The sequence below is a fragment of the Paralichthys olivaceus genome, chromosome 3, assembly GCF_024713975.1.
Source record: "Paralichthys olivaceus isolate ysfri-2021 chromosome 3, ASM2471397v2, whole genome shotgun sequence".
Taxonomy (NCBI): Eukaryota; Metazoa; Chordata; class Actinopteri; order Pleuronectiformes; family Paralichthyidae; genus Paralichthys; species Paralichthys olivaceus.
Window position 1 is genome coordinate 10,907,139 of NC_091095.1, and position 22,821 is coordinate 10,929,959.

General features: G+C 41.8%; 3 protein-coding genes, 1 long non-coding RNA gene and 1 other non-coding gene across 10 annotated transcripts; 3 read left to right on the forward strand and 2 right to left on the reverse strand.

Moving 5' to 3' along the window:
• Positions 1–1,374: 1,374 nt before the first annotated feature.
• Positions 1,375–9,455, reverse strand: tmem44 (transmembrane protein 44). Of its 5 annotated transcripts, none has more exons than XM_020080762.2 (10): positions 9,192–9,455; positions 8,982–9,111; positions 8,483–8,573; positions 8,117–8,268; positions 7,890–7,976; positions 7,612–7,782; positions 6,574–6,735; positions 6,398–6,457; positions 6,122–6,241; positions 1,375–1,591 (listed from the first exon to the last, which is right to left on the reverse strand). In XM_020080762.2, the coding sequence occupies exons 1-10, from the start codon at positions 9,353–9,355 to the stop codon at positions 1,406–1,408; spliced, it is 1,323 nt and encodes a 440-aa protein (XP_019936321.2). In that variant the 5' UTR covers positions 9,356–9,455; the 3' UTR covers positions 1,375–1,405. The 5 variants fall into 5 exon arrangements, with proteins under 5 accessions (XP_019936321.2, XP_019936320.2, XP_069377997.1 ...); XM_020080761.2 differs by having other exon boundaries at positions 6,374–6,457; XM_069521896.1 differs by having other exon boundaries at positions 6,374–6,457; positions 9,268–9,405.
• Positions 9,456–10,599: 1,144 nt separating this feature from the next.
• LOC138407184 (uncharacterized) lies at positions 10,600–13,420 on the forward strand. Of its 2 annotated transcripts, XR_011240597.1 has the most exons (3): positions 10,600–10,719; positions 11,393–11,624; positions 12,912–13,147. It is a non-coding gene; the product is annotated as an uncharacterized lncRNA (long non-coding RNA). The 2 variants fall into 2 exon arrangements; XR_011240596.1 differs by lacking the exon at positions 10,600–10,719 and having other exon boundaries at positions 11,299–11,624; positions 12,912–13,420.
• trnad-guc (transfer RNA aspartic acid (anticodon GUC)) lies at positions 11,786–11,857 on the forward strand. The gene has a single exon. It is a non-coding gene; the product is annotated as a tRNA-Asp (tRNA).
• On the reverse strand, positions 12,336–17,682 carry lsg1 (large 60S subunit nuclear export GTPase 1). Its single transcript, XM_020081467.2, has 14 exons — positions 17,424–17,682; positions 16,806–16,932; positions 16,436–16,556; positions 16,264–16,350; positions 16,027–16,113; positions 15,839–15,899; positions 15,481–15,657; positions 14,952–15,326; positions 14,567–14,668; positions 14,338–14,481; positions 14,090–14,213; positions 13,733–13,812; positions 13,120–13,290; positions 12,336–13,021 (listed from the first exon to the last, which is right to left on the reverse strand). The coding sequence occupies exons 1-14, from the start codon at positions 17,517–17,519 to the stop codon at positions 12,842–12,844; spliced, it is 1,932 nt and encodes a 643-aa protein (XP_019937026.2). The 5' UTR covers positions 17,520–17,682; the 3' UTR covers positions 12,336–12,841.
• Positions 17,683–18,981: 1,299 nt separating this feature from the next.
• Positions 18,982–20,974, forward strand: fam43a (family with sequence similarity 43 member A). The gene is made up of 2 exons (XM_020080551.2): positions 18,982–19,100; positions 19,211–20,974. Coding segments are annotated over exons 1-2 (1,071 nt in total). The 5' UTR covers positions 18,982–19,099; the 3' UTR covers positions 20,281–20,974.
• Positions 20,975–22,821: the final 1,847 nt, after the last annotated feature.

The window sequence follows — 22,821 nt, forward strand, 5'->3', positions numbered from 1 at the left end:
CAAGCTAGACCTCACCACGCTACACACATTGGATGGGTTGCTCTTTATCAGCAAGATTAAATTGGCCTATAAGCAGCAGGAGGCGCTGAGAGAGGCTCCTCATTGTCACAAAGAGATATTTTCTTAAAATCAGTAATCAATCAGATGTATGTTATAATAGAATGGTAGCTTATACCTCCCCTTAAATTCAAACAAGCTGCACCAAATTGCACCCACTTATCAGTCCCCTATGAATGACAGATTTGTTTCATTAAGATTCATGAATTCCCTTGGAAATCAGCAGAAATGTCAGAAAATACCCAAACTAACAATCCTAACAAAAGCTTAAAAAAAGGGTTTTTCCCCATTTACCATCGTTACACCAAGTTTCATGGAAATCCTTTCGGTAGTTTTCGTGTTATCTTCCTGACAAACCCACAAACACACCAAACAGGTGAAAACATAACCTTGTTGAAGACATTTTTTCCTCTCATAAAGCGAGAAACATAAATTGTCTTCAGTTGCCAAGTTTGCTAGTTTTTAATTACAGTTTTCTAAGCAGTATTCATTTATCCTTCACTTAAATTGGTAGAACAATAACAAATTAAGATCTTATCTTCTCAGCATGTTGCTGGTGAAATTCTGTAAACAATATAATTGAATGATCTCCTAGTCCAATCTATTGAGTCGTGTTTACAGGAAAAACAAGGTGTTGAGTAACATGAGTGCAACTGCTGATATCAGCGATCGCTTTGTTACACTTCGTTAGTGGTTTCCCACTCATTTGTCTCAGAAAGACATGTCACTTGAGGAAATGTAACAGGGAGGAGGAAAACATGCTTCATAACTTTGCTCTAATCTGTGTATTGTTTGGTTTTCAGGCTTTGAGGAAGTCCCTTCAGTTAAAATGTCCTGGTTAGTTGTTCCTGCATCATGCTTTAAAGCCCCGGAGCAGCCAGATGGACAGAAGTCTGAGGGATGATGGAGAGGACGGACGAGCTCGGGCCGTCTAGTCTGGCTCTTATCTGCTCTGTCGGCCCTTTTCCCAGTCCAGCCCTGATAACCCAGTTCGACTTGCAAAATACAGGATATGACCCAATAACCTTGCAAGCCAGCGGGGGAGCAATATTGTTTTATTAGAGGAGGTCTTTTCCGTAAACCTTCTTAACAGATCTCAGTTGTCAGAGGGTCTGATAAATGCGGTCAGGACAGAGTTTCGACAGTCCTCTGAGAATTGGCCACAACTTCTAGACAAAGACACACAATGCATCTATAATAAAAAATTCACCAGCCAAAAAACTCTCATGGTTATACTCTAATCATTGAGCAAAAACCAATAGGTTTTACATATTTGCAAAATTAAAAAGCTGTGTACAAAATAAGACAGACGACAGGTCCATTTCTGCAGATTTTATTCTCTTCTTGATCACTTTGTGGATCTTACACCCTCTTCTTTACTAGACAGAGTTTTCTTTAGGAGTCCAGACATGGCACAGGTGCAGATGGTGAAGGGTTTGGGGTTTGCTGGACACTGTTTGAGAGGGAACTCATCACCCTTCTGTTGTTTTACCGTTGGTCCTCTCCACTGAACATTTGCCTCTTCAAAATCCCACTGGAAAATATGGACATATCAAAATATTATTTGAATAATTGCAGCAGAAGTATTAAGAAATACACCATGTTTGTATATGGCGTCATCTTAGTAGCCAATATTAGCATACTTAATCTAACATGGAGACAATTGAAAAAAAGGTCTTTAAAGGCATAAAAGAGTTTTTGGTGAATTGACGGATGTCTAGCAGACACCATCTAACTCTTCTGCCTCATATTTATCTAGAATGACACTCAGAAGAGCGTATATATATCTGCCAAGGCACAATGGTTGAATAGTCAATACATTTCAAACACCAATAGAAATCAGTGCCCTAAATATGCCTGGTTTTCTTTCATCATGATCCATGAATTATTCCCTGGGAAAATCTGTGAAAATGTCAAAGTTATCAAGAAATAAAGCTAAAATGTTAAAGAAAGTGATCAAATAATTCCTGGATCCGCCCTCTGGTCCGGATCTACATCAAAATGTATTGTATTTTTCCCAACATGCTCCCACCATGTTTTGCATAATTTTGCTTAAAAAAACAACCCATCGGATCATTCATTTTATTTTGGAAACACAAGACGATTGGGTTTAGCTGATGACCACATCAGCTAAACCCAGAATATGGAAGGTTAAGCAGTGTTCACACACAGTTAAATTCCAGTCCAGGAGCCATCACACAAGAAACTATAAACATTTCCCAGAATAGCAGAGGGTAGCACTGCCCCCCTATTGACGAGGCAAACATCTCGCACTACTTCCTAGGCAGACAGGCCCAGCCCGGTTTTTGGTCTTTAATCAAAGATCCTTTACAGCAGAACAATTGGGCCATAAGGCAAAACTCAAACAATTCCTCCCCTCGCTGTACCCCCTCGGTCAACCCACCTCCCCACCTCCGTCCACCACCCCCTGCCTCGGCCTCACCCAAACAAATAAGAACCGGCACTCAGCAGAAACGCTCACGGAACACATTGCACAATAGACAATTCAAGCTGCGGTGAGCCAAGTGAGCTCCAACTGCTCGGTTTAGACAGGCAGCACGCTCCAAAACGTAGTGCGGTTTTATCATGATCACTGATTATGGAGTTATTGTGAAAAGGAGGGACAAAAAAATTTAATTCATATTCTATGTAAACACTTCTTCCTTGCTGTCTCTACTTGCATTTTGCAGTTGAGGACATAAACACAATTTTCACCGACATCTAGAGTTCTGCGTATTGTGGATTATACATTAGACATGGAGTCAACTTGTAGGGAAACAACCTCTCTGTTAAATCACCAAGTAAACAGCTTCTGTTAATTCTAACTGGCAAGTAAAGAGAGTTCAGATGGAAGGGAGTAAAATATGACTTATCCAGTTGTTAAATATTACAGATTGGAGATCTGTTCAGTACTCCTCAGCAAAGAAGACCTGTTATTGTCAGATTCTACCTTATAAGATTCAAAGATTTTTATTGTCAAATATAATGTATATAATAATAATATATATTATAATGTTGTGTACTGATCTGAGCTGCTCCCAAAACAGTCCCAGTCCTGTTTGAGGAGGACAGATGTCCACCAGAATAGATTCAAACATGTAGACATGTAACACAGACATTTTGAATGCTTTTCTTAGCATCCTCTTACTCCTCTAACATACTAATTGTGCTGAAGGCATTCACATCATTTGCTGTTTCCTGTTAGGTGAACAGTATGAAGCTGCAATTGTTTGGGCTCACACCATTTGCCTGTGTTTCTGGTTAAATGACATCTTCCACAGCTTGGCTCCTAGAGGCAGCATAATGAGGGAGTTTCTCTTGTGGCTGTGAGCATCAGGGCCTGCATGAGAAAGTAAAAGCTTGTAATTTCATTGCGCTCGCAAACTCAAACTCGGCCTTTCAGAGCAGTGGAAGTTATATAAATGTGAATCGTCAAGGCTAATTTCACTCTGTAGCCAATATTTAATTCTAGCAACAACTGTCCACTGAGGAACAAAGTTCAAATACGAACCCTGCTTCTCATGCTTCTCGTAAATGACAGGTCCATACATGTTTAGCCATAAACCTTCCTCCACACACGCGTATCACTTTATAGTTTGACTCATCAATGCTTTAAAAAAACATTGCTGACTGTTGTCCTCTTACAAGAAACTTGTCTGACTTACTTCCCTGAGCATCACGTGAAAAACAAAGCTTGGTTTCCTACAGCAAACACACACTGTCCTCACTGGTAGTTCTTCTGAGTTCAAGTCTTAAAAACTTGGACAGAGCAAACATTGATTCAGATAAGAAATTGCTATGGCACTGAAACTAAAATCTGCACCATTGTTGGCTTCACTGTTAACTCGCTGTCTCCACGTGTGTGTTCTCCTCATGAAGAGGCAGAGCCACATCTCGCTCTGTGACACTGTCGGGCCTCAGAGTTTACTAAAGTTTATTTTAAACCCATTGAAACACATTCATGTAGCACAGCAGCACATCGGTTCAGCATGAGTGGATCTAGAGAAATATTCATGGTTTGTCAAGAGGGGGGAGACTGTAAGAGGCAGCAGAAAAATCACTCTTATATCAATATTTGCTTGTAAAGGCCCAAAATTTAGATATTGAATCTCACTAGTGGCACATGTGAAAGAACAGATATGTCAAAAGGTGGCATTACATATAAATAAAAAGCTTTCTTTCCAAATATTACAATTTTCCTTTGAACATAAGCTTATCACTTATGTCAATTTAAATTTTTGTGTTTAAGTTTGTCTTTAAAAAAAGGCAATATTCAATTTGGACACTCACATTTGGTTCAGCCACACGTGTGGTCAAGATGTCCAGCTGATTAAACCATAAATAAGGTTAATTTTAAGATGATGATGGTGCAAATCCTCAGGTACTGAGCTTTGAAAGAACTGGAACTACATTGCTGACATGCGTCTGCAGAATGAGTGAAAAATGGCAATTTGTGTTCAATCAGGTTTAATGTGTCTCTCAATCACGTAATCCCGTGAGGGACGAACTTCACTATTGCTACAACCCTGCCACTCTCCATCTGCAGTCATATGGTATTTTACTGGTAGAAGTTGGAAAGCCTACACATACAATTAGCAGGAAAAAAAGAGACATCCTCATCCACAGAGGATGTCTGCAGCCGGGACCAGAAGAGGCTGCACAGAAAGCTGCTGGCTCCAAGAGAAACTGGAGGTTTCTGGAGAGAGTAAAATTACCCTGTGTCTATAATGAGGGATAAAATATGTTTTTGAACCTCGGTCAATACCACATCTCCTTCCCATCCTCACAAGCCAAGAAGTTGTGACAATAAAAGCTGTTTTCATTCCTTCACTCTATGGTTTGCTGACTGAATGCACTCAAAGTTGCAAACAGCTCCTGTCGTGTGATGGGTACAACCTCGAAGTCTACAGGGAGCGTCATCTCTTGCTGCATTCACTTGCACTCAGACATCACTGTTGCTGTTGTAAATTTCTGACTGCCACAACCTTCCATTTGTATTTTTACATTTGAATGTCCAAATGTGGGCTGGCAGCATTTTAGTTCCATTCCTGTCAAACATTTATTGGACAGCAGAGCACCCAACTTCCTCCTCTTCATGAACATATGTAACGATAACACCAGTTATATGAGCCGAAATAAAAAGACAATAAACTGAAATGACACAGGTCTTCAGAGCAGTTCACACAAGGTGACAGAACACACAATAACGCAGCAGGCGAACATCTCTCACAGCAGCTTTGCACCATCAATTGTATCTGGATGGTGTCACCACCTAGTGGTACACTTTGAAAAGAGTCAGACTTCAGGATTTTTGTTTCTGATATTACTGATAAGACCAGTTTTCAATTTCTGTCTGCTTTCAGTACTCCAAAAATGCAAAGGCAAAGCGGACATGCAGGTGAAAACTTGTGGTCGGCTATAAAACGTTAAATATTACTTTAAGGCCTTACTGGTTCATAAAAAATCTGAGGGATTTATGGGGTTGTTAAAAGGCAAACATTTAGATTTATCATAGCAGGTAAAGCGTGGGTGTTAACAACAACAATGGCTCTTTTCCATTCAAGTGTCCCAGTAAGTCATGAAAATACAAGGACTCTGAAACTGACGCAGCTGAATTCAACCACCATTGACTGTATTGTGCAGCCAAACCTGTACAATACTGCTGTAATATACCATGTATCAAAATAACCTCAGTTAAAAAGCCCAATAAATACTACTAACAATTATGCTTTGAGTACTTCTTGTGACATGAAACATTCGTATTTCGTGGCTGATCAACTCCAGGCGTGGATCCAGGACTGGGGTCAGGGGACAGCTGAAATCTGGCTGGTCCTTAAAGTGCCCTTCTCTTTTTAAGAAAATTTAACACTGCTCCTGCCCCTCACCAGCACTGGTTAAATATTACCTACCTACACACCCAGAGTCAGAATCGGGTTGTATTGCCAAGTAGGTTTACACATACTAGGAATTTGCTGTTTTGGTTATGTAAGTGTTAAAATTCAAAAAACATATAAAAATAGGAAACTAAAAACTAAAATATGGATGTTTAATTCTTTCTACTCACCTCCAGATCTGAGCTGACTGTTGAGGAGTCAAAAGACGTATCCGACAGGCAGAAACCGTCAACTCTGATCCCTCGCGCTGTCCCGTTGAGACATTTGTCCTCCGCCTCCTGCAAGCAAACCTGCAAACAGAAGAGTTTCCACTTAAGGTATTACACACCAAGGGCGACCACTGACAAGATTAGAAAATATGCACCGATATTTTCACATGCAGAGACCACATCACTACTGTGAACAAAAGATTCTTTGATTACTTTCCCTTCAGGGTGAACACTCACATCCATGTAGCGGCCCATTTCAGACATCTGGACATTTTTTTTCTTTGAAGAAAACGTTGACTAGCACAAAAAGATGAATGTGTAAAATACCACAGTAAAACTCAGCAATTAGCATTTTATTTATTCAGGATAACACTTAAAGCCAATAGGCAACATTATTTATGATGAAAACTTACTTTTGTTTGTGGTGATGAATTAAGTTTTAGTTTTTTGTGGTTCTTCATGACAACATTCTCCTCAGTGGAGAGGCCTGAGCCACCTAAAAGACTCTCTGTGTCTGGAGACAAGCGTATAAGCTGCTGCCTGGTTCCTCTCTTACACCAGTGGAGGATTAGAGTCTGACAATGTTGGGTAAAAGGTCAACAGATCACATCCATTGGAAAATCCATACAATTCACGTACATTTCACCATTTCAAGATGCCATTTAAATCAAGCCCAGATTTCCGTGGGAATCTATTGCTGCTTTCAGACGTGCACTGAACTCCAGAGATCCTCCGGACATTCTCTGTATGTGAGAATGCAAATGGCCGACTGAGAGTCTCTGGAATTTCTGCAGAGTTTCTCCAGTCAGCTCTCTAGTAAAAACTCACTGACTTCACGGCAAGCAAGTGGTTGTGTGATGATGTTTCTAACATGTGAGGGATGCAAGAATGAAAAAAAGAGTACAAATATCTTAGGGGGAAAAAAGCAGTGCCACACACGTAGGAGACATCGACTTAGATGTCAAGCGGGCTTTTGTTGATGAGGGTCGAAGTCAGTGTGAATGTGCTTTAAACAAAAACCCGTGATTTCGCTGCAGAGTTCATTCGTTACGTCCTCTGCCTGCAGCACCACCCCGCTCCAGAGAGTGTTTTTCTGTGCGTGTCTGAGTGAGAAAGCTCCTGCTGTGTTGTTCATGAGTCAATCAATCAGTCGATCAATCAAACTCCGGTAATAGTGTGGACCCAATAAGCGCACATCCTCTGGACTTCATGTCTGAAATCTACTTCTGATTTATTTTCATTTCATCTATTGCTGCAGCTCCTGTAATTCAATAAACAAGCAACCAGAGGGTGAAAGAAAAAATTTAAGACCTTTAATTTTCTGAATCAATATTGTGCCATAAATGCCCCCAAGAGGAAACTGCAGCTCTGGCTAATGCATTGGGTTCTGGGAGCTGAAACCCTGCACATGAAAGACTCAGTAAGAGACAAACACTGTTAAACATGGATACGAGAAGATCCAGAGTGACTCCGCATATTGCTGTCAGCAGCCATGGCATGACTCTCAGGAGAAACTCAATCTGAGTGTCGTAGAGGAGCATGGCAGCAGCGTAGAGCCCCCCAGCCAGGGAGCACAGCAGTCCTGAGAACACGTGGGCCTGGGTCAACATCTGTCCTCTGTGCTACAGGGGGAAAGTAATGACAAACCCTTAATGGTGGGCAGAATTTTGGGAAAGCAAGAGATGTGTGACTCTGATATTAAAACACTTGGGGGCTGTTTTTCACTTACGACTCTGCAGACGTGCGGGAGCCTGGAGGTACAGACGATGACAAAAGAGATCAAGCCAAGTATGTAACCCAGGATTTCAGTGTTGTCCTTCGAGGATAACCATTTGAAAATGTGTTAAAACATTATTTATAAAAATGTATATCAGAAAAAAACATCGAGTAAACTGAAAGAGATAAATATATATAAACGTGTCTGTGTGACCACACTATGACTTGGTGAGTGGTTACTTGGAGGTGGATGTGCAGCAGTCTCCTCCTGCTGAGAAGCCTGTTTGCTGGTTTGACCGGAGACTTCATAAAACCTCCGGCAACCACCATCAGTATGCACACTCCGAGGAGGTGCTGTCTCCTCCGCCTCCTCATGACCCTCAGCCTCCTCTCTGATGGAGGACACAGAGAAGAGAAGAGAAACAGTAGTGAACAGTCGTCCTGTTTGGTTATCTGTCACATTCTCTGATAAGCCTCCTTGCTGTTCATTTGCCTAAAGGAACTCTGCCAGCTGGGTGCTGGCATTAAAACACCTGAGCTGCCTGCACTTTGTCTGAACGCTGACAGAAGGTCTGAATTATTATGATGATTTAATCCTAAACTTACCTGTCTTTGTGTTCAAGCCCAGCAACACTGGGAAACAGGAAAACATCACATTGACGGCATCCACAGCAGCTGCAAAGGCACCCATTAAAACCTACAGGGGGTAGAGCAGTAAATAAAGTAAATAAAGAATGCTAAAGTACGATTCATTTGTGCTCCCTCTCTCACCCTGCAGGTATCTGACTCCAGAGCTGCAGGATCCAGATCTGACAATACTCAACAACAACTGCTATTATTATCACTATTATTATTCCTACAATAATAATAACAACAATAAGTTTGATTATTATTTAAACTGCATGAACATAATTACATTTCTAAATATCCCTCTAATTATTTTCTTCTCTCTCTTCTGTCCCCTCTTTTCCACCCACCTCTGCTCTCCCCCATTTTTCTTTCTCCTCAGCCTGAAGTGCAACTCTTGGGTTTCTCTCTAATCTTTAAGGTCTCAAACTTATGTTGGGATTTGTCGCCATACAAATAAATGCCTTTTAAAACTCACCTGAATATAAAGCTGTCTGGACAGACTGGCTCCCACAGTGCTGCACAGGTTACCCAGGAAGCAGTAGAGGAGAATGATGGTTTCTTCTGCAGGATTTTCATCAGGACACCTGCACCTCTGGTACATCAACCTTAAACAATTCAACACGGGTGTAATGCAGAACTGCTTCAGTGAGAAAACACAGCAAATTCTGCAAGGACAACTACTCACAGCAGACATGACAGAAGTAAAGTGAGGGCAGACAAAGAGCTGAGACCGATCAGGACGCAGAGTTTGTCTGACTCACGTGAGAAACAGGTGGAGAAAGAATCCACGCAAAAAGCAAACAGATGAGAGAAGAAAGAGTTTGATCCTGGTCCAGTGTGAACATCCATGATCAGTGCGGGTCCTGAGTGATCCCAAATACATCCAGTGTCTCACAAGGAAGACTCACACACCTGCTGAGTGAGGGTGCTGAGGGGCTGCAGCACCACCTACAGGCGAGGCGCAGCAAGTGCAAGACAATAAAAACTTCTAAAATCAATTAAAGAAATGATATTCATGAGACTTTTCATTTATTTTTGTGCAGTAACATTCTCAGAGTAATAAAAACACTTTTTTATTTGTCATAATATTTAATTTAATTCTCGAACATATCGCCCACGTCTCTATAACTCCCTCTTGTGGTCAAACTACGAAAATGCAAGTTCAAAGAAACTTCAAGTTGCTTACGATGATGAGAATATTACTGAAGAGACCGAGATGATCTGACTCTTTCCTATCTGACCCCTAGAAATGTAATTCATTTGAATATTCAATGACAAAAATGAAATCGTCTTGGTTGTGTCAAACACTGGGTGTAGCACCTACCCAACCAACTCTACTGTAAACACACTGGAGTCTCTGAGGCCCTAGAGCCAAAGTTTACAAGTGTAACAAGTAGTTAAAAATACAGACGAGTAGCATGTTTCTAAGTATTGCTGTCAAGAGACGTGTTTTATTTTCTTCAGTTGTTTTTGGTATATGTAATGCAGCCAAAGTGTTGCGCCACTAGGTGGAGCTGCAGCCCTGTTTTGTTAAGTGTTTGATTTAAGTGTTTGATTATTTTAATGTAGATTGTCCCTTATGACACACAGTAGAGTTGACTAATCGTAAGGCACCGTGTCGTCTTCAGATTGAGCTGTTAACTCTACAGGTAAGTCACGCGGCTGTCACTATATACGAGTATGAAAAACTGCTAAAACTAAAAACACTTTAAAACGATGTATATGTTTTAAACTGTGAATAATTTCGTCGACATGCACTTTTTGTTTCTGGTTAAAAACGATGCGTAGTGTGACGCAGTAACAATTACTAGCTGCTAAGTGTTAGCTTTGGCTACAGTGAATGTGCTAGCTTAAAAATGTTCCGAGTACATGAGAGTGATAGAGAGTGCACTGTTAACGCTTATAGATGCCGAATGCGCCATTAATTAAACCTGTCGCCACCGTTCCTGAAGTACCACGTGTCTGTTCCGAGACTGAATAGAATCAGAAAGGTCACGTGAATATAAAGCTGTTTGAATAGATCCCACGGTGCTGTTAACCAGAAAACTGTGGAGGAAAGTGATTTGGTGTCTGTATGATTTTCTTCACATGTTACAGCAGACATGACAGCAAACATGACAGCAAACATGACAGCAGACATGGTGTTGACTGAATCCACGCTGAAGGCCGAAGAGAAAAAGTGACCGTCCAACATCAGCTTGATAATAATGAAGGTGAGAGGACATTGGTTTTATCCAGGGACCACTGTGTTTATATGTAATGGCTGAAGAGTCATTATTAAAGGGGATGGAACCGATGTCAAATTCAACATGTTTCAACACGACCCTGGAAACTCACCTCTAGTTTAATAACAAGCACAAAACCACTCCCCGCCGGGGAATCGAACCCCGGTCTTCCGTGACCGGAAACCCTGCTCCTTAACTTTTCTCATTCATTCTCTATGGTAGTTTCTTAACAGTACGGATGTAATATATTTTTGGCCACTGGGTGTAATTTGGGGGCGCTGTTTCCCCATTTTCGAAGAAGACAATGGACAATAACACCTCTGAATTTAAAGGAGAGCATCAGCGGCCCCAGTGAAGTACAGTAAAAAGTATTTAGTGTAGTAGTAGTAGTTTTTATCTTCAAGTTTGTAAAAGTTTTTTTAAGTAGTTTTCTGAGTTGTGGTAGAAGAAGTAGTTTCTTTCTTTTGTTTAGATACTGTCCACTATACTAATGAGGACTGCTGTAATACCGCAGTCAACCATGTTACGCGAAGGTGGCGCTGTTCTGACTTGTCCATTGTTTTCCTCCTGTTCGGGGTGGAACGATGAATCGTGCCTGTGATTTTGCAGATGGCGACTTTGTGAAAAACTGGTGATGACAAGTTTTTACATCATGTGTCAGGTCCTCATGCTCAGACGGAGGACCACACTCGTCACCACACACGAGCTCAGCTCAGGTCATGTCAAGCTCATGGGTTTGAAAAGAGTCGTCACACCTCCAAGATGGACGCAGCATTACAGACCGGAACCACAGACAGACTGGACGTGGAGAGAAGGTTCCCTCAGTGCTCTGCTTCCTTCAGACTGACAGTGACTCACTGACCCTGCTGAGAGGAAGCGGTCTGTTTCCAGAGGTGGGTAGTAACGTGTTACATTAACTCAGTTATAAGTACTTATGGTATTTATTTGAACAAATTGTTGTTATGCAGTATTTATACCACCCAAAAACAAAGTAAACATTACAAACAGGAACCACAGGAATTAGAGAGCTGGTGGTCCTCTCTGTTTTCACCAATCCTCGTTAGTATAGTGGACAGTATCTCCGCCTGTCACGCGGAAGACCGGGGTTCGATTCCCCGACGGGGAGGACATTCTTTTTTTTTTCTAGAACTAAATACCTCACACTTGCTTTTGCCGTCAAGCACAGGCTCTCTCTCCTGTATAGGCCCTTTATATTCAAATACTTCATATTTACATAGAGGGGACCCTCTCTACGGAGGCCGCCATGTTTTTTACATTAGTCCAGACTGGACAAACTAAACACCTTTTGAGTTTTTATGACAGTTAAAGGCTTCCACGGTTTCTTTTTCATGTTTGGAACGAGAGGGTGAGGTGGGGGGTGTTCAGCTGCAACATGCAATTTCAACATTAGCTGGCACAAAAAATTCGACACACTGTACCTTTAATAAAAAATATAAATAAAAAAGCTACACTATTCATCCAATGTAAACATAAAAGATCTTCGCTGCTGATACAAATTTATTTTAATGCTTTAGTCAAATGTAACTTTTCAAAAACCAAAATTGCTCTTTCAGATTAATAATTAATTGAAGACGTGACCATAATTTAATTCCATCATTTATATTTGCAGATACAAAATTACTTTTCTTTCCACTGGTTTATAGTGAAACACGAATCAACAACCGCATTGAAATGGAAGCTGCAACACAATAGCATGAAAACATTGATTTTATTCTATGCTTCTTTACATTTGCCAATTAAAAGATGTGTCCAACCTACAGTAAATGAATAAAGACTTTGTGATGTGAAAACAGCTTCAAACTGAAAAAGTCTTTATTTTTCACTAATTTCACACCATTTCCAAAGAGTGTAGTGAGATCTGTTGTTCCACTGGTGATCCAGATGATGGAATGCATTGACAGATTATGCTCCTCATTAGTTTAACAGCCTGACCTTTCCATTCTCACAGGATTAAGGGGCCATAGTAACCTACAGATACTGCTCAGCATCAATTCCCTTGGAATCACATGTGAACTGTACATTGGATTTTTTTCCCATTCTTGCTTAAAAAATGATCTGAAATTGTAAAAGCTGATTTTCTAGATCACTGTCAGGCGTCCAGATGTTTGTTGAGCCGGCGTACTTTCTCCTTCTTGTTCTTGTTCCCATGTTTTTTCCAGGGTTTGCCCACCACCACCTCTGGTCCAGCTTTACTTTGGCCGACAGGTCCACTGCCTGGTTTGTAGCCCATGACGGACTGAACGCCCCTGGAGAGGGCCCGCACGTTGTCCTAAAGACAGAAGACACGTCAACGCTCTCTTCTTGAATTATTGACAGTAAACAACTATAGCTCATTCACTGTTCTCACTAGTCATACAGCAGATGTACCTGATTGAAGAAGTTCTTGTCAACTGAATTTTCTATTCTCTTGATCTTGTGTTTGTTTGTTGTCATTGAAAGGTCACAGTCGTCTGAATCTGTTTTCTGGAACTTGTTGTGCTGTGGCTGGAAGTCTTCAGGATTTATATGTGGAGGAGGATGGCAGTACAGAAGCTTTCCCTGCAGAGTGTAAGGGAGAGAACGTTAAGAAGTCAAAGTTCCAAAGATGTACATATTCTAAATTAATGGATGGATGGTAAAGTCTAATGTGGCCAAATGGTTTGGAGAAAAAAATAAATAATCAAAATGTCTCATTCTCTGTCGACAATTACATGAAACAAATAGATTTCTGGAACAGCTACTTCAACATGCAGCCTCAGAGCCAAAGTCCCCTGAGCTTTAAACATACAAAAGGATATTCACTTGATGCAGTTAGAGCAGCAGGTGAATTTATATATAGACTGTTTGCAACCAGTAGATTTAATACATTCATTCAGTTGGATCAATTTACATGTTTTATTTTACTAGCGTGAGAGGCTCCATATTGACTTCAAAGAGGTCCCTTATTTTCTTAACCCACCATAAACTGAGACTTAAACCTGGACCCTGGTCTGGTACTTACGTTGACATAATCCTTCAGGATGTAGCGGGCCGATCTGGACTGATCAGGCTGGCCATGGGCTGTCATAAAACCTCTCATGTCTGGAAAAAAGATAAACAAAGAATATCAAACTTTATCTAGCTCTTATCTAGAAAAAGCTTAGTTTCCAAATACAGAAAATTAATCAAAACAAGTCGATAACATTTCATGTCAGCAAGTTTCGATAATCATCCTGACAACTGTCTGATCAATGTTTCTTTTAGGTTTAAAAAAATATTGTTTTGGTCCTGAATGGAAGTTGAAGAAAAAACCTTCTCCGTCAGTTACATGCTGACAAGTAAATGTTTTGTTCTTTTAATTGATGTCTGATCGTCTCACATCCATAAGCCATCAGCAGCTCCTCAGAGGTCGGGTTCCTGTCAGGGTCTTCGTCTTCTCGTGGTCGGATTATGTTTACGCCATAGGTGCCTTCTAGCACATGCCGAGGGACTGTCTGACATATGTATCATAACTGTTAAGGAACTTTCTTAAACTTGTACAGCGTATGCAATTAATATTGACTTGAAGCCTTTAAAGCTAATCAACAGGGGGAGGGAAGCTGTAGTAGAAAAGCATTTAAAGGATATAAGAGAGACGGCAGGTACATGGTCTCTCATCTGATCGATGGGCAGGATCCCAGAGCAGATCATCTCAGCTTTGGTAGAGACAAAGGAGGGCATGACCAGACCTGGGCAGTCACAGAGGCACATGCCTGGCTCCACATACAGGGTCTGACATAAATGTTAAAAAAAAAGGGTAAATCTCAGGCTTTCTGATGTTACACATGAATTCATATGGTGCAGAGTAGTTCTTCACCTGAAAGTGCTTTGTGTGTCCAGGAGTGGCAGAAACGGACACCTTCTTGTTCCTTAGAATTGTGTTGATGGTGGAACTCTTGCCCACATTAGGATATCCAACCTGTCAGATTCATACATGATGAGAAATCATTTTATAATTAAGGTTTTTACACAATCCACCTCATACAGAGACCGATGCTATGTTTGCAAAGCAACAGAATGATGGTCCACTGGATGGCTGTGCTGACTGGACAAATAAATAATATCACCTGTCTCTATCATAGAAAAACAACTGAATCTGAGTTAACAGACTGGCAGATGAGGAGCTGGTACAGAAACAAGGACTCTGTCAGTTGTGTGTCAGTCGTGACTACAAATGTACCAGAGTAAGAACTTTTACCCACCAGTCCCACGGTCAGTTGTCCTTCTTTACACCTGGGCCTGTTGTGAACAGCCTTAAATATGTCCAGCAGCTCATCTTTATGCAGCAGACGGCTGGAATTGTGGAACGAGGACTCACTGGATGAACCAACAGTCCTCTCCTCTTCTTCACTCTCGTCTTCTGAGCAGGTGAACCACTCCTCCTCAGCTACAGTTATCTTTTCCTGCTCCTCATCCTCTGTACCACTATCTTCACCCTCCTCCTCCTCAGTCTTCACTTCCTCCTTTCCATCCGCTCCTTTTTGGCTCAAGTCTTCATTGTCCGGCTTCCTGTCCTCTTCTGCGTCACTCTCTCCACACTCTGGATCCTCCACTTCCATACCCTCCACTTCCAAACCCTGTGAAAAGAGAAGTTTGCCACTTGAATTCTGGGTTCAGCTATATATATCATGATGCTACATGATTTATCCAAAAACATTTGAAATTTCATACATGCACTGAAAATGCGTAAACACATTCAGAGAGCAGCTCATCAAATCTCCATCCCCTCACCTTCTCTTCTGCATCCAGCCTGTTGCTCTCAGCCAGGGCCGACCAGAACACTGCCCTCATCCCCTCTTTCTCAAAGTGTTTGGCCCACGTTCGCCTCTGCTCCCTGGTCAGCAGATCTGCCTTGTTCACAAGCACCATGTTCACCTTATCCTCTGACACTTCCTTTACATATGACTCCTACAAGCAGAACAAGAAACAAGCACAATCATTTAGGACAAAAGTGAAATGTTGAGATAAAATGCGGAATTTAGAGTTTGGGGATCATCTTGGATAATGTTATGTAAATTAAATAAGTGGGGCACACAAAGGAAGTGATATCCTCCCAAAAATAAACATTTCCTTAAAGAAATGTCCTCACCAGGTCAGGGCATCTGAACAGCAGGGGATTTCTGGCGTCAACGATTTGAACGACAAGATCACTAAAAATAAACAAAGCAAAAGTTTTGCTATGAGTGTCACATGAAATGAAGATATTCCTCACTGGTGTTGCAGCGCTCCATTAAGAACAGGGTTAAACCAACAGCTCTGCAGAGATTTAGTTTGTACCTCCTCTCGATCACTCTCCACAGCTGTCTCCAGAACTCAAGATTCCTCTCAAATGGTGTGAGAAATAGCTTCTGTTCTTCTTCCAGCCTTTAAAAAAATGATATTTGGTTACATTATTTACACTAATAATCCGACACAAATATATAACATATCTTAAAATATACAAATGTTTTCAGTTTTTTTACTTTTTACTAAAAATACAAACTTGAGTGACTGAGATGAGAGAAATATACGCACTCTGCAAGCTCTCGTCTCCACTCCAAAAAGCTGTCTTTCTCTGCCTGCTGAAGTGCCTCTGCACTGGTGCTTTCATCCCAGTGGGGGCTTAAAACAATCAAGAGACATAACAACTATTAAAACACAAAACACACTTAAATGTTATTACATTACCGAGATCTCTTGTGTTTACCGTCGAGGAATTCTGAGGAAATGCTTGTTGTCTTCATGCAGCTTCTTCAGCCTGTTTCTCTCCTCAGCTGTTAACAGGCCTGCTCTGGCATCCGCTGGCACAAAGCTGATGTTGAGTTTCTCTAAGAAAACAAAGCAAGAAACAATTGGAGTTAAAGGATAAAGGTGCAGTGAGTAACCTAGCAACACTGTCAACGCAGCAACCAGCGAGTATTATTTGAGAGACATCGATTTATAGAACATCTGCATTCCCTTTGACATGACGTTAACATACATGAGTACATGTAGTAGTACTCCTCGAAATGCTTGTGGGTCAAACAATCTTTGTACTACATACAACAACTACAGGAGTTATGTGAGGTTCCACAAACCTGCAACAAACTCTGTTCCAGCCAATTCAGCAGTCGCCAGGAAGTCATCCATGGAGCTCTGCTCTGTCACCGACTGCAGGTTCAGCCGACCCCAGTCGTAGCCATCGTTCAGCTCACTGGTGTGGCGCTGGAAACATACAGGTAAAAAAGGGAGTCAGAAAAATTCCTATTCAATTGACACTGTAACTGTACGCTCTGGCCGGTCAGATTCCCATGACTGCCCTGCATCAAAACCATAGACAGTATATGATCGAAACACACTGTGAGTAACAGCAGCAAACCAGATAAACCAGGTCATTCAGTTTTGATAACACACAGCAAAGATCTTCCAGTAGAATTTGTCTCCATTGAGAATTTATTTAATAATAAACTATTTGTTAGGAACAGATGTTGAAGAAAACCTTTAACAAAATGACATTTTCTTCAGGGAGTTAGGTCACAACTAAACCAAAGTCTCACACAGTGTCCAGGACCATGACTACAACATGATATGATGATCTCTCAGCAAGATCACTGACACACAACATTAGTTTCAGACCTGTTTATAGCATTAGTTTCAGACCTGTCGGCATTAATAGTGTCAGACATGTTTAACAGAAGCTCGATGTGATATCTCACCCAGGAGTCGCCCCTCTTCTTTCCTCGGCCTGTCTGGAGCCTCTCTTTGATCAGAGCTCGGCCCAGTCCTCCTCCTCCTGACTTCTTCTTCCCCATAATGACTCCTGAAGTCCACACTTCTCACACACGCTCAGTTTAAACTGGTCGATGCAGGATAGCTTCAACTTCCGTCGCTAACCACTGCTCCTCATGTGCACAGCGTTGTTGTCGTAAGAACCGGAAGTGGACCCAACCATGTCACAGACAAATATCCGGACGAGTCTATTTCAATGAAAGCGAGACAAATATGTTTAATTTAAATGGGCAGTGCTTCAAGTAGAATATCTCAGTAATTACTCCATAAACATTTTGGATAATCTCCTTTTTAACTTCCCATAACAACGTAATTTTGGTACAACCCACTCATTTGTCCAGTTTCTAAATGTGTCCTGAAGAAACTCGGAGAGCGCCAAGTTTTTGTTCCACCATCCTGGCAACAGCCGGTTTACAGCAACATGAATGTAAAGAATCAAACTAATGAAATAGTTGTTGAATTTAAATGTAGTTAATAAAACTTTAATGTTGCGAAAAGCTGCGAATACAAAAATGAAAACAGTTATCACACACACAGGATTAACACACGCACTTCTCATGTGAACCAGGAGATGGCAGTGTAAACCAGCGTTCTCAGCAAGAGGGACCCAGCTACTGCCTCATAGATAGATAGATAATATGTATACATATATAGAGAGAGAGAGAGATAATATATATATAGATAATATATAGATAATATATATATATATATATAGAGAGAGAGATAATATATAGATATAGATAATATATATAGATAATATATATAGAGATAATATATATATAGATAGATTATATATAGATAGATAGATAATATATAGATAGATAAATAATATAGATAGATAGATAGATAGATTCTATATAGATAGATATTATATATATAGATAAATAGATAGATAATATATAGATAGATAGATAAAATATAGATTAATAGATAGATAAATAGATAGATTATAGATAGATACTTTATTGATCCTGAAGGAAATTCAAGTTAGATAGATAGATAATATATAGATAGGCAGGCAGACAGAGAGAGATAGACATTAAAAAGTCATTCGACCATTTGTTCTAAAAGGTGAATGATAATATATAATAAGGTAAAACTGTATTAATCCTACACTGGGGAAATTCACTTGTTTACAGCAGCAGACGTGTCAGAATGATGTAGAGAACAAAAATATAAAAGACGCCAACAGAATAAACTAAATCAAATATATATATATATGTACATAAAATACACTTTTCATGAACGTATTGTATTTGTGTTCACTTGATATCTTATAATAAAACTATGACTGTTGTGTGTTAATTTCATACACAGTTACTAAATAAACTTTCTTCTGAAGAGTTCATCCAAACTGAATATTTCCTGCAGCCTTTTGAAAACAGCAACACATGTGACAGCATCAACGAGCATTTTCAACGCAGACCAATACGAACCTGTGGACGCTTGGTTCCCTCCACCCCTACAGTGGCACAGATATGGTTTGTCCCTGTATATAACCCGGGCAGCTCCTCTGTCTGCATCAGTCAGTTCTCTGCACGATGATGAGATAGGAGCTGGAGCAACACTATGGACAGAAGCACTTTACGCACTGGACACATGAAGTACGGTTCTCTGCGCTCAGCTCTTACAGAAACTCTCCTAGATGACGTGACAGGCAGCAAACACCTGTAGGATCTAGAATAATACAAAGTGTATTCTCTTTCTCTCTCAGTGCTGCTGTTGAGTGGAACCAGCGCTAAAATGCTGCCGTGGAAGAAGAACAAGTTCGACCTGATAGAGGAAGACAAGCAGTCCAAGCAGAAGGGCTATGCGGTGAGTCTCAACTACTCCGCGCTCACCTCCTTCGCCAAGTCCTGCCCCGAGAGCGCGCTCAACAGGGTGGGCAGCATGTTCAAGTCCAAGAGGAAAAAGGTGAAGATCACCAGCGAGGACCCCACGTACACTGTGCTCTACCTGGGCAACGCCACCACCATCCAGTCCAAGGGGGACGGCTGCACGGACGTGGCGGTGAGCAAGATCTGGGGCAAGAGCGAGATGGGCAAGAACGGCACCAAGATGCGCCTGACCATCAGCTCGCAGGGCATCCGCATGGTGCATGTGGACGACAAAGCCAAGAGGCCGGGACACCTGTACCTGCTGCACCGGATAACCTACTGCGTCGCGGACCCGAGGCTTCCCAAGGTTTTCGCTTGGATTTACAGGCACGAGATGAAGCACAAGGCGGTGATGCTGCGGTGCCACGCGGTGCTGGTGTCCAAGCCGGAGAAGGCGAAGGCCATGGCTCTGCTCCTGTACCAGACCTCGGCCACTGCCCTGGCCGAGTTCAAGAGGCTCAAGCGGAGAGACGATGCCCGGCACCAGCAGCAGCAGCTCATCGGGGAGCAGACCATCCCGCTGGTCCCCCTCAGGAAGCTGCTGAACGGACAGTGTTACTACAAACCCCCGGTGGAGCGCAGCCGGAGCGCGCCCAAGCTGGGCTCCATCACAGAGGACCTGGTCGGGGAGGAGGAGGAGGAGAAAGCGATGCACTTTGAGTGCGAGGACGTTCTGGACACGGACGATGATCGTGTTACTAACGGCAAACAGGAGTTGACTCAGATTATTAATGACCTGGGAGAGATGAGCATAGGAAACGACGTGCAGACTCTGAAAGCTGACCTGAGAGTCACCAGACTGCTCTCTGGAGAGAGCACAGGCAGCGAGTCCTCCATAGAGAGCAACCAGGACCCTGCTCCGCTCTCGAACGGGTTCGGGGAGGTGAAGGTGCAGGAAATTGCCTGAACGATCTTTGGTATTTCTGTGCACCTCTGGTTGTTTTGTTGAGCCACGATGTCTCCTCTGTGTTGGAGAGTTCGTCTGATCTGTGCCTCCACGACTCACTGAGAGGATCCACAAAAGACCCTCCGAGGTTCTGGGACAATTAACACGGACACACAAGTTCGAGATCGTGTAACCACAGCACAAAGTGGGAAAACAAGTGCATGCGCGTCTGAGAAACAACTGGTGGAACCCACACGATCCCAGCGCGCCTCAGGGCGCAGGCACTAATTCCGTCTCTTTTATTTAAGAGGATTTGTTGTAGCTTCAAGCTTGTTTACCTTCTCTCGTGAAAAAGGCATTTTTCTGTTGAACAATGCTCATAAAGATTCAAACAACACTCCGGTTTAAACCACGCGTTCCCTCAGTGGTTCAGTGGGTCTAAACGGGCATCCTTAATTTCCCTGTAACAGCCTGCTCATTTATTTTATTTCGCACTGTTGTGGAATTAATTCAAGTATTATGTTGACTACATGTATATAATATGTTTGTTGTCTGAAACATAAGTGTCATATCTTTGCTGTGCAAAAGAATAAACACCTGTATGTAATATGATGTAAAGTAAGATGTTTTAAGTATAAATATGTTATTTTTTAAAGAATATAATGTGGTTTGTTATGTGAACCTCATAGAATTATCAATAAAAAAAAGAAAATGATTTGGAAAATGTTTTGTATAGATGCGAGCTGAAAAACAAGTGGGCCGTGTTTTCCTCCAGTGCTCTTTAATATGAGAGGGGATTTAGAGAGTCTGAGATCGAGGTCAGATTTTTGTCGGTGAATACAAGTCACAGAGGCTGGAAACACAAAGACTGCGTTTCTCAGCTTTCTTTTATTCATATTATATCTAGGATGTCTGTGTTTTTTTAAATATGTTTTTGATTCAATATTCTTGGCAGGATTTAGACACTTTCTTTTTTTACCAATGTGCTTCTAGGGAAGAGGCTGTAAAAGTTATTCAGTTAAGGTACTGAAGGCCCATTCATTCTGACTGGCCTCGGGGAAGTCAGGCCATGAGCACAAGCTTTTAGAACATTACATGGATCCTTTAATGACAAGGAAGCAGTCACACCAAATGCCCTGAAACAACACACTGACTGCTATTTATCTGCTATCCGTCCTCCTTTGGTTGGACATTTCAGAGAATATACAATCGATCCAGCAGATACAAATATTCATGTGTGCCCCAAATCAGAATATCATGCATAAGTATAGATGGATGTGAGCTCAACTTCATTGAGATTTCAACTTTTAAATGGCAGAGCAGCGAATAAGAGATGAGATTAGTTCCTCGTGTTGAAAGTTACGACATCACATATACTCTTTGCAGCACAGTAACAGACTCTGTGGTCAGTGAAGGATGTGACAGATCAGCAGTGCTACAACTTCAGCTGCTGCTGATCTAAAAGTGGAAGACCTGTCACTTTCACTTTCACACAGCAACAGGCCTCCACACATTCCAGACTGTTCTTACAAGTCATTTGGCTGAGACGAATATTGCAGTATCATCTCAAACACTCTAATGCTGCTGTATGTGTGAGGGCTGCACCTCCAGAGTCCAGTTTGAACCATGCAGAGATGCTCTGCCTCGCTTAATGCCGGCCGCACCGATGCTGCTCACCAACAGGGCAGAGGAAAGCAAGAGGAGGGAGAAAACAGGCTCTCTGTTGCCCAGAGGAGGTGAATATGGGGATTGTTATGTGGACAAACTGTGTTTCACCAGCTGGCACAAAACCGTTTGCCACACTGAGGTATTCACTAAAAACAAAAAACATTCCTGCCATGGATTTACAATGAAAATCCACAGTCTGGGGGGGTCAGTGTATTTCAGCCAGCGGTGGGTGAATCCCATCAAAAGCTTCACAGCGGCTCATTATGAGCTGATGTGCTTTCGGGAGACACACTCAATCATAGCCTACACCAAACACAGTCATGTCTCCATGACTTCAGAGGACATTACGTTGATTTACATAAACCATATTACTACCTGCCAAACCCTAACCTAACCTAAACCTAACCTTAAACTAAATGTAACTTCACTTTAACCTGAATCTAACCGAACCAAACCTTAACTTGCCCCCACAATGTGACTGTTAACACATTTAGGTCCCCGGAACATGAGTACACACACACACGCACACACACACACACACACACACACACACACACACACACACACACACAGACTCTGAAATATCAGCCGAGCACAGAAACCCACTCAGCGAGCTTCTCTTCCTAATGTGGTCTGGTGCCCAGCTGCACGGAGGTCAAGCTTATTCCGCAAAGACAGCATGACATCATCAGCATATGCCCTGTGTAATGTAATCAGTGGAGAGCCAGGACTCATAAACATAAAGATGTAGCAACAGGCTAAGTCGTAGTGTAGCAACAGCCGCTTGACGTATTTATAGCTCGATGTTTCTCTCTGACCTACATTTTCATACAGGCGCTCCGGTGCCCCACCTCTGCACAAGCAACCGAGGTCTCGCAGTCTCCCAGGGTTGCC

Coding starts and splice junctions, on each gene's coding strand:
- lsg1 (XM_020081467.2), bottom strand. CDS start 17,519: ATGGGGAAGAAGAAGTCAGGAGGAGGAGGACTGGGCCGAGCTCTGATC. Junction 16,557..16,805: donor TGGAACAGAGTTTGTTGCAG/GTTTGTGGAACC, acceptor TTGTTTTCTTAG/AGAAACTCAACATCAGCTTT. Junction 13,813..14,089: donor GCTGCTGATGGCTTATGGAT/GTGAGACGATCA, acceptor TCTTTTTTCCAG/ACATGAGAGGTTTTATGACA.
- tmem44 (XM_020080761.2), bottom strand. CDS start 9,355: ATGGATGTTCACACTGGACCAGGATCAAACTCTTTCTTCTCTCATCTG. Junction 8,574..8,981: donor CCAGACAGCTTTATATTCAG/GTGAGTTTTAAA, acceptor TACCCCCTGTAG/GTTTTAATGGGTGCCTTTGC. Junction 7,783..7,889: donor TCCCGCACGTCTGCAGAGTC/GTAAGTGAAAAA, acceptor TTCCCCCTGTAG/CACAGAGGACAGATGTTGAC.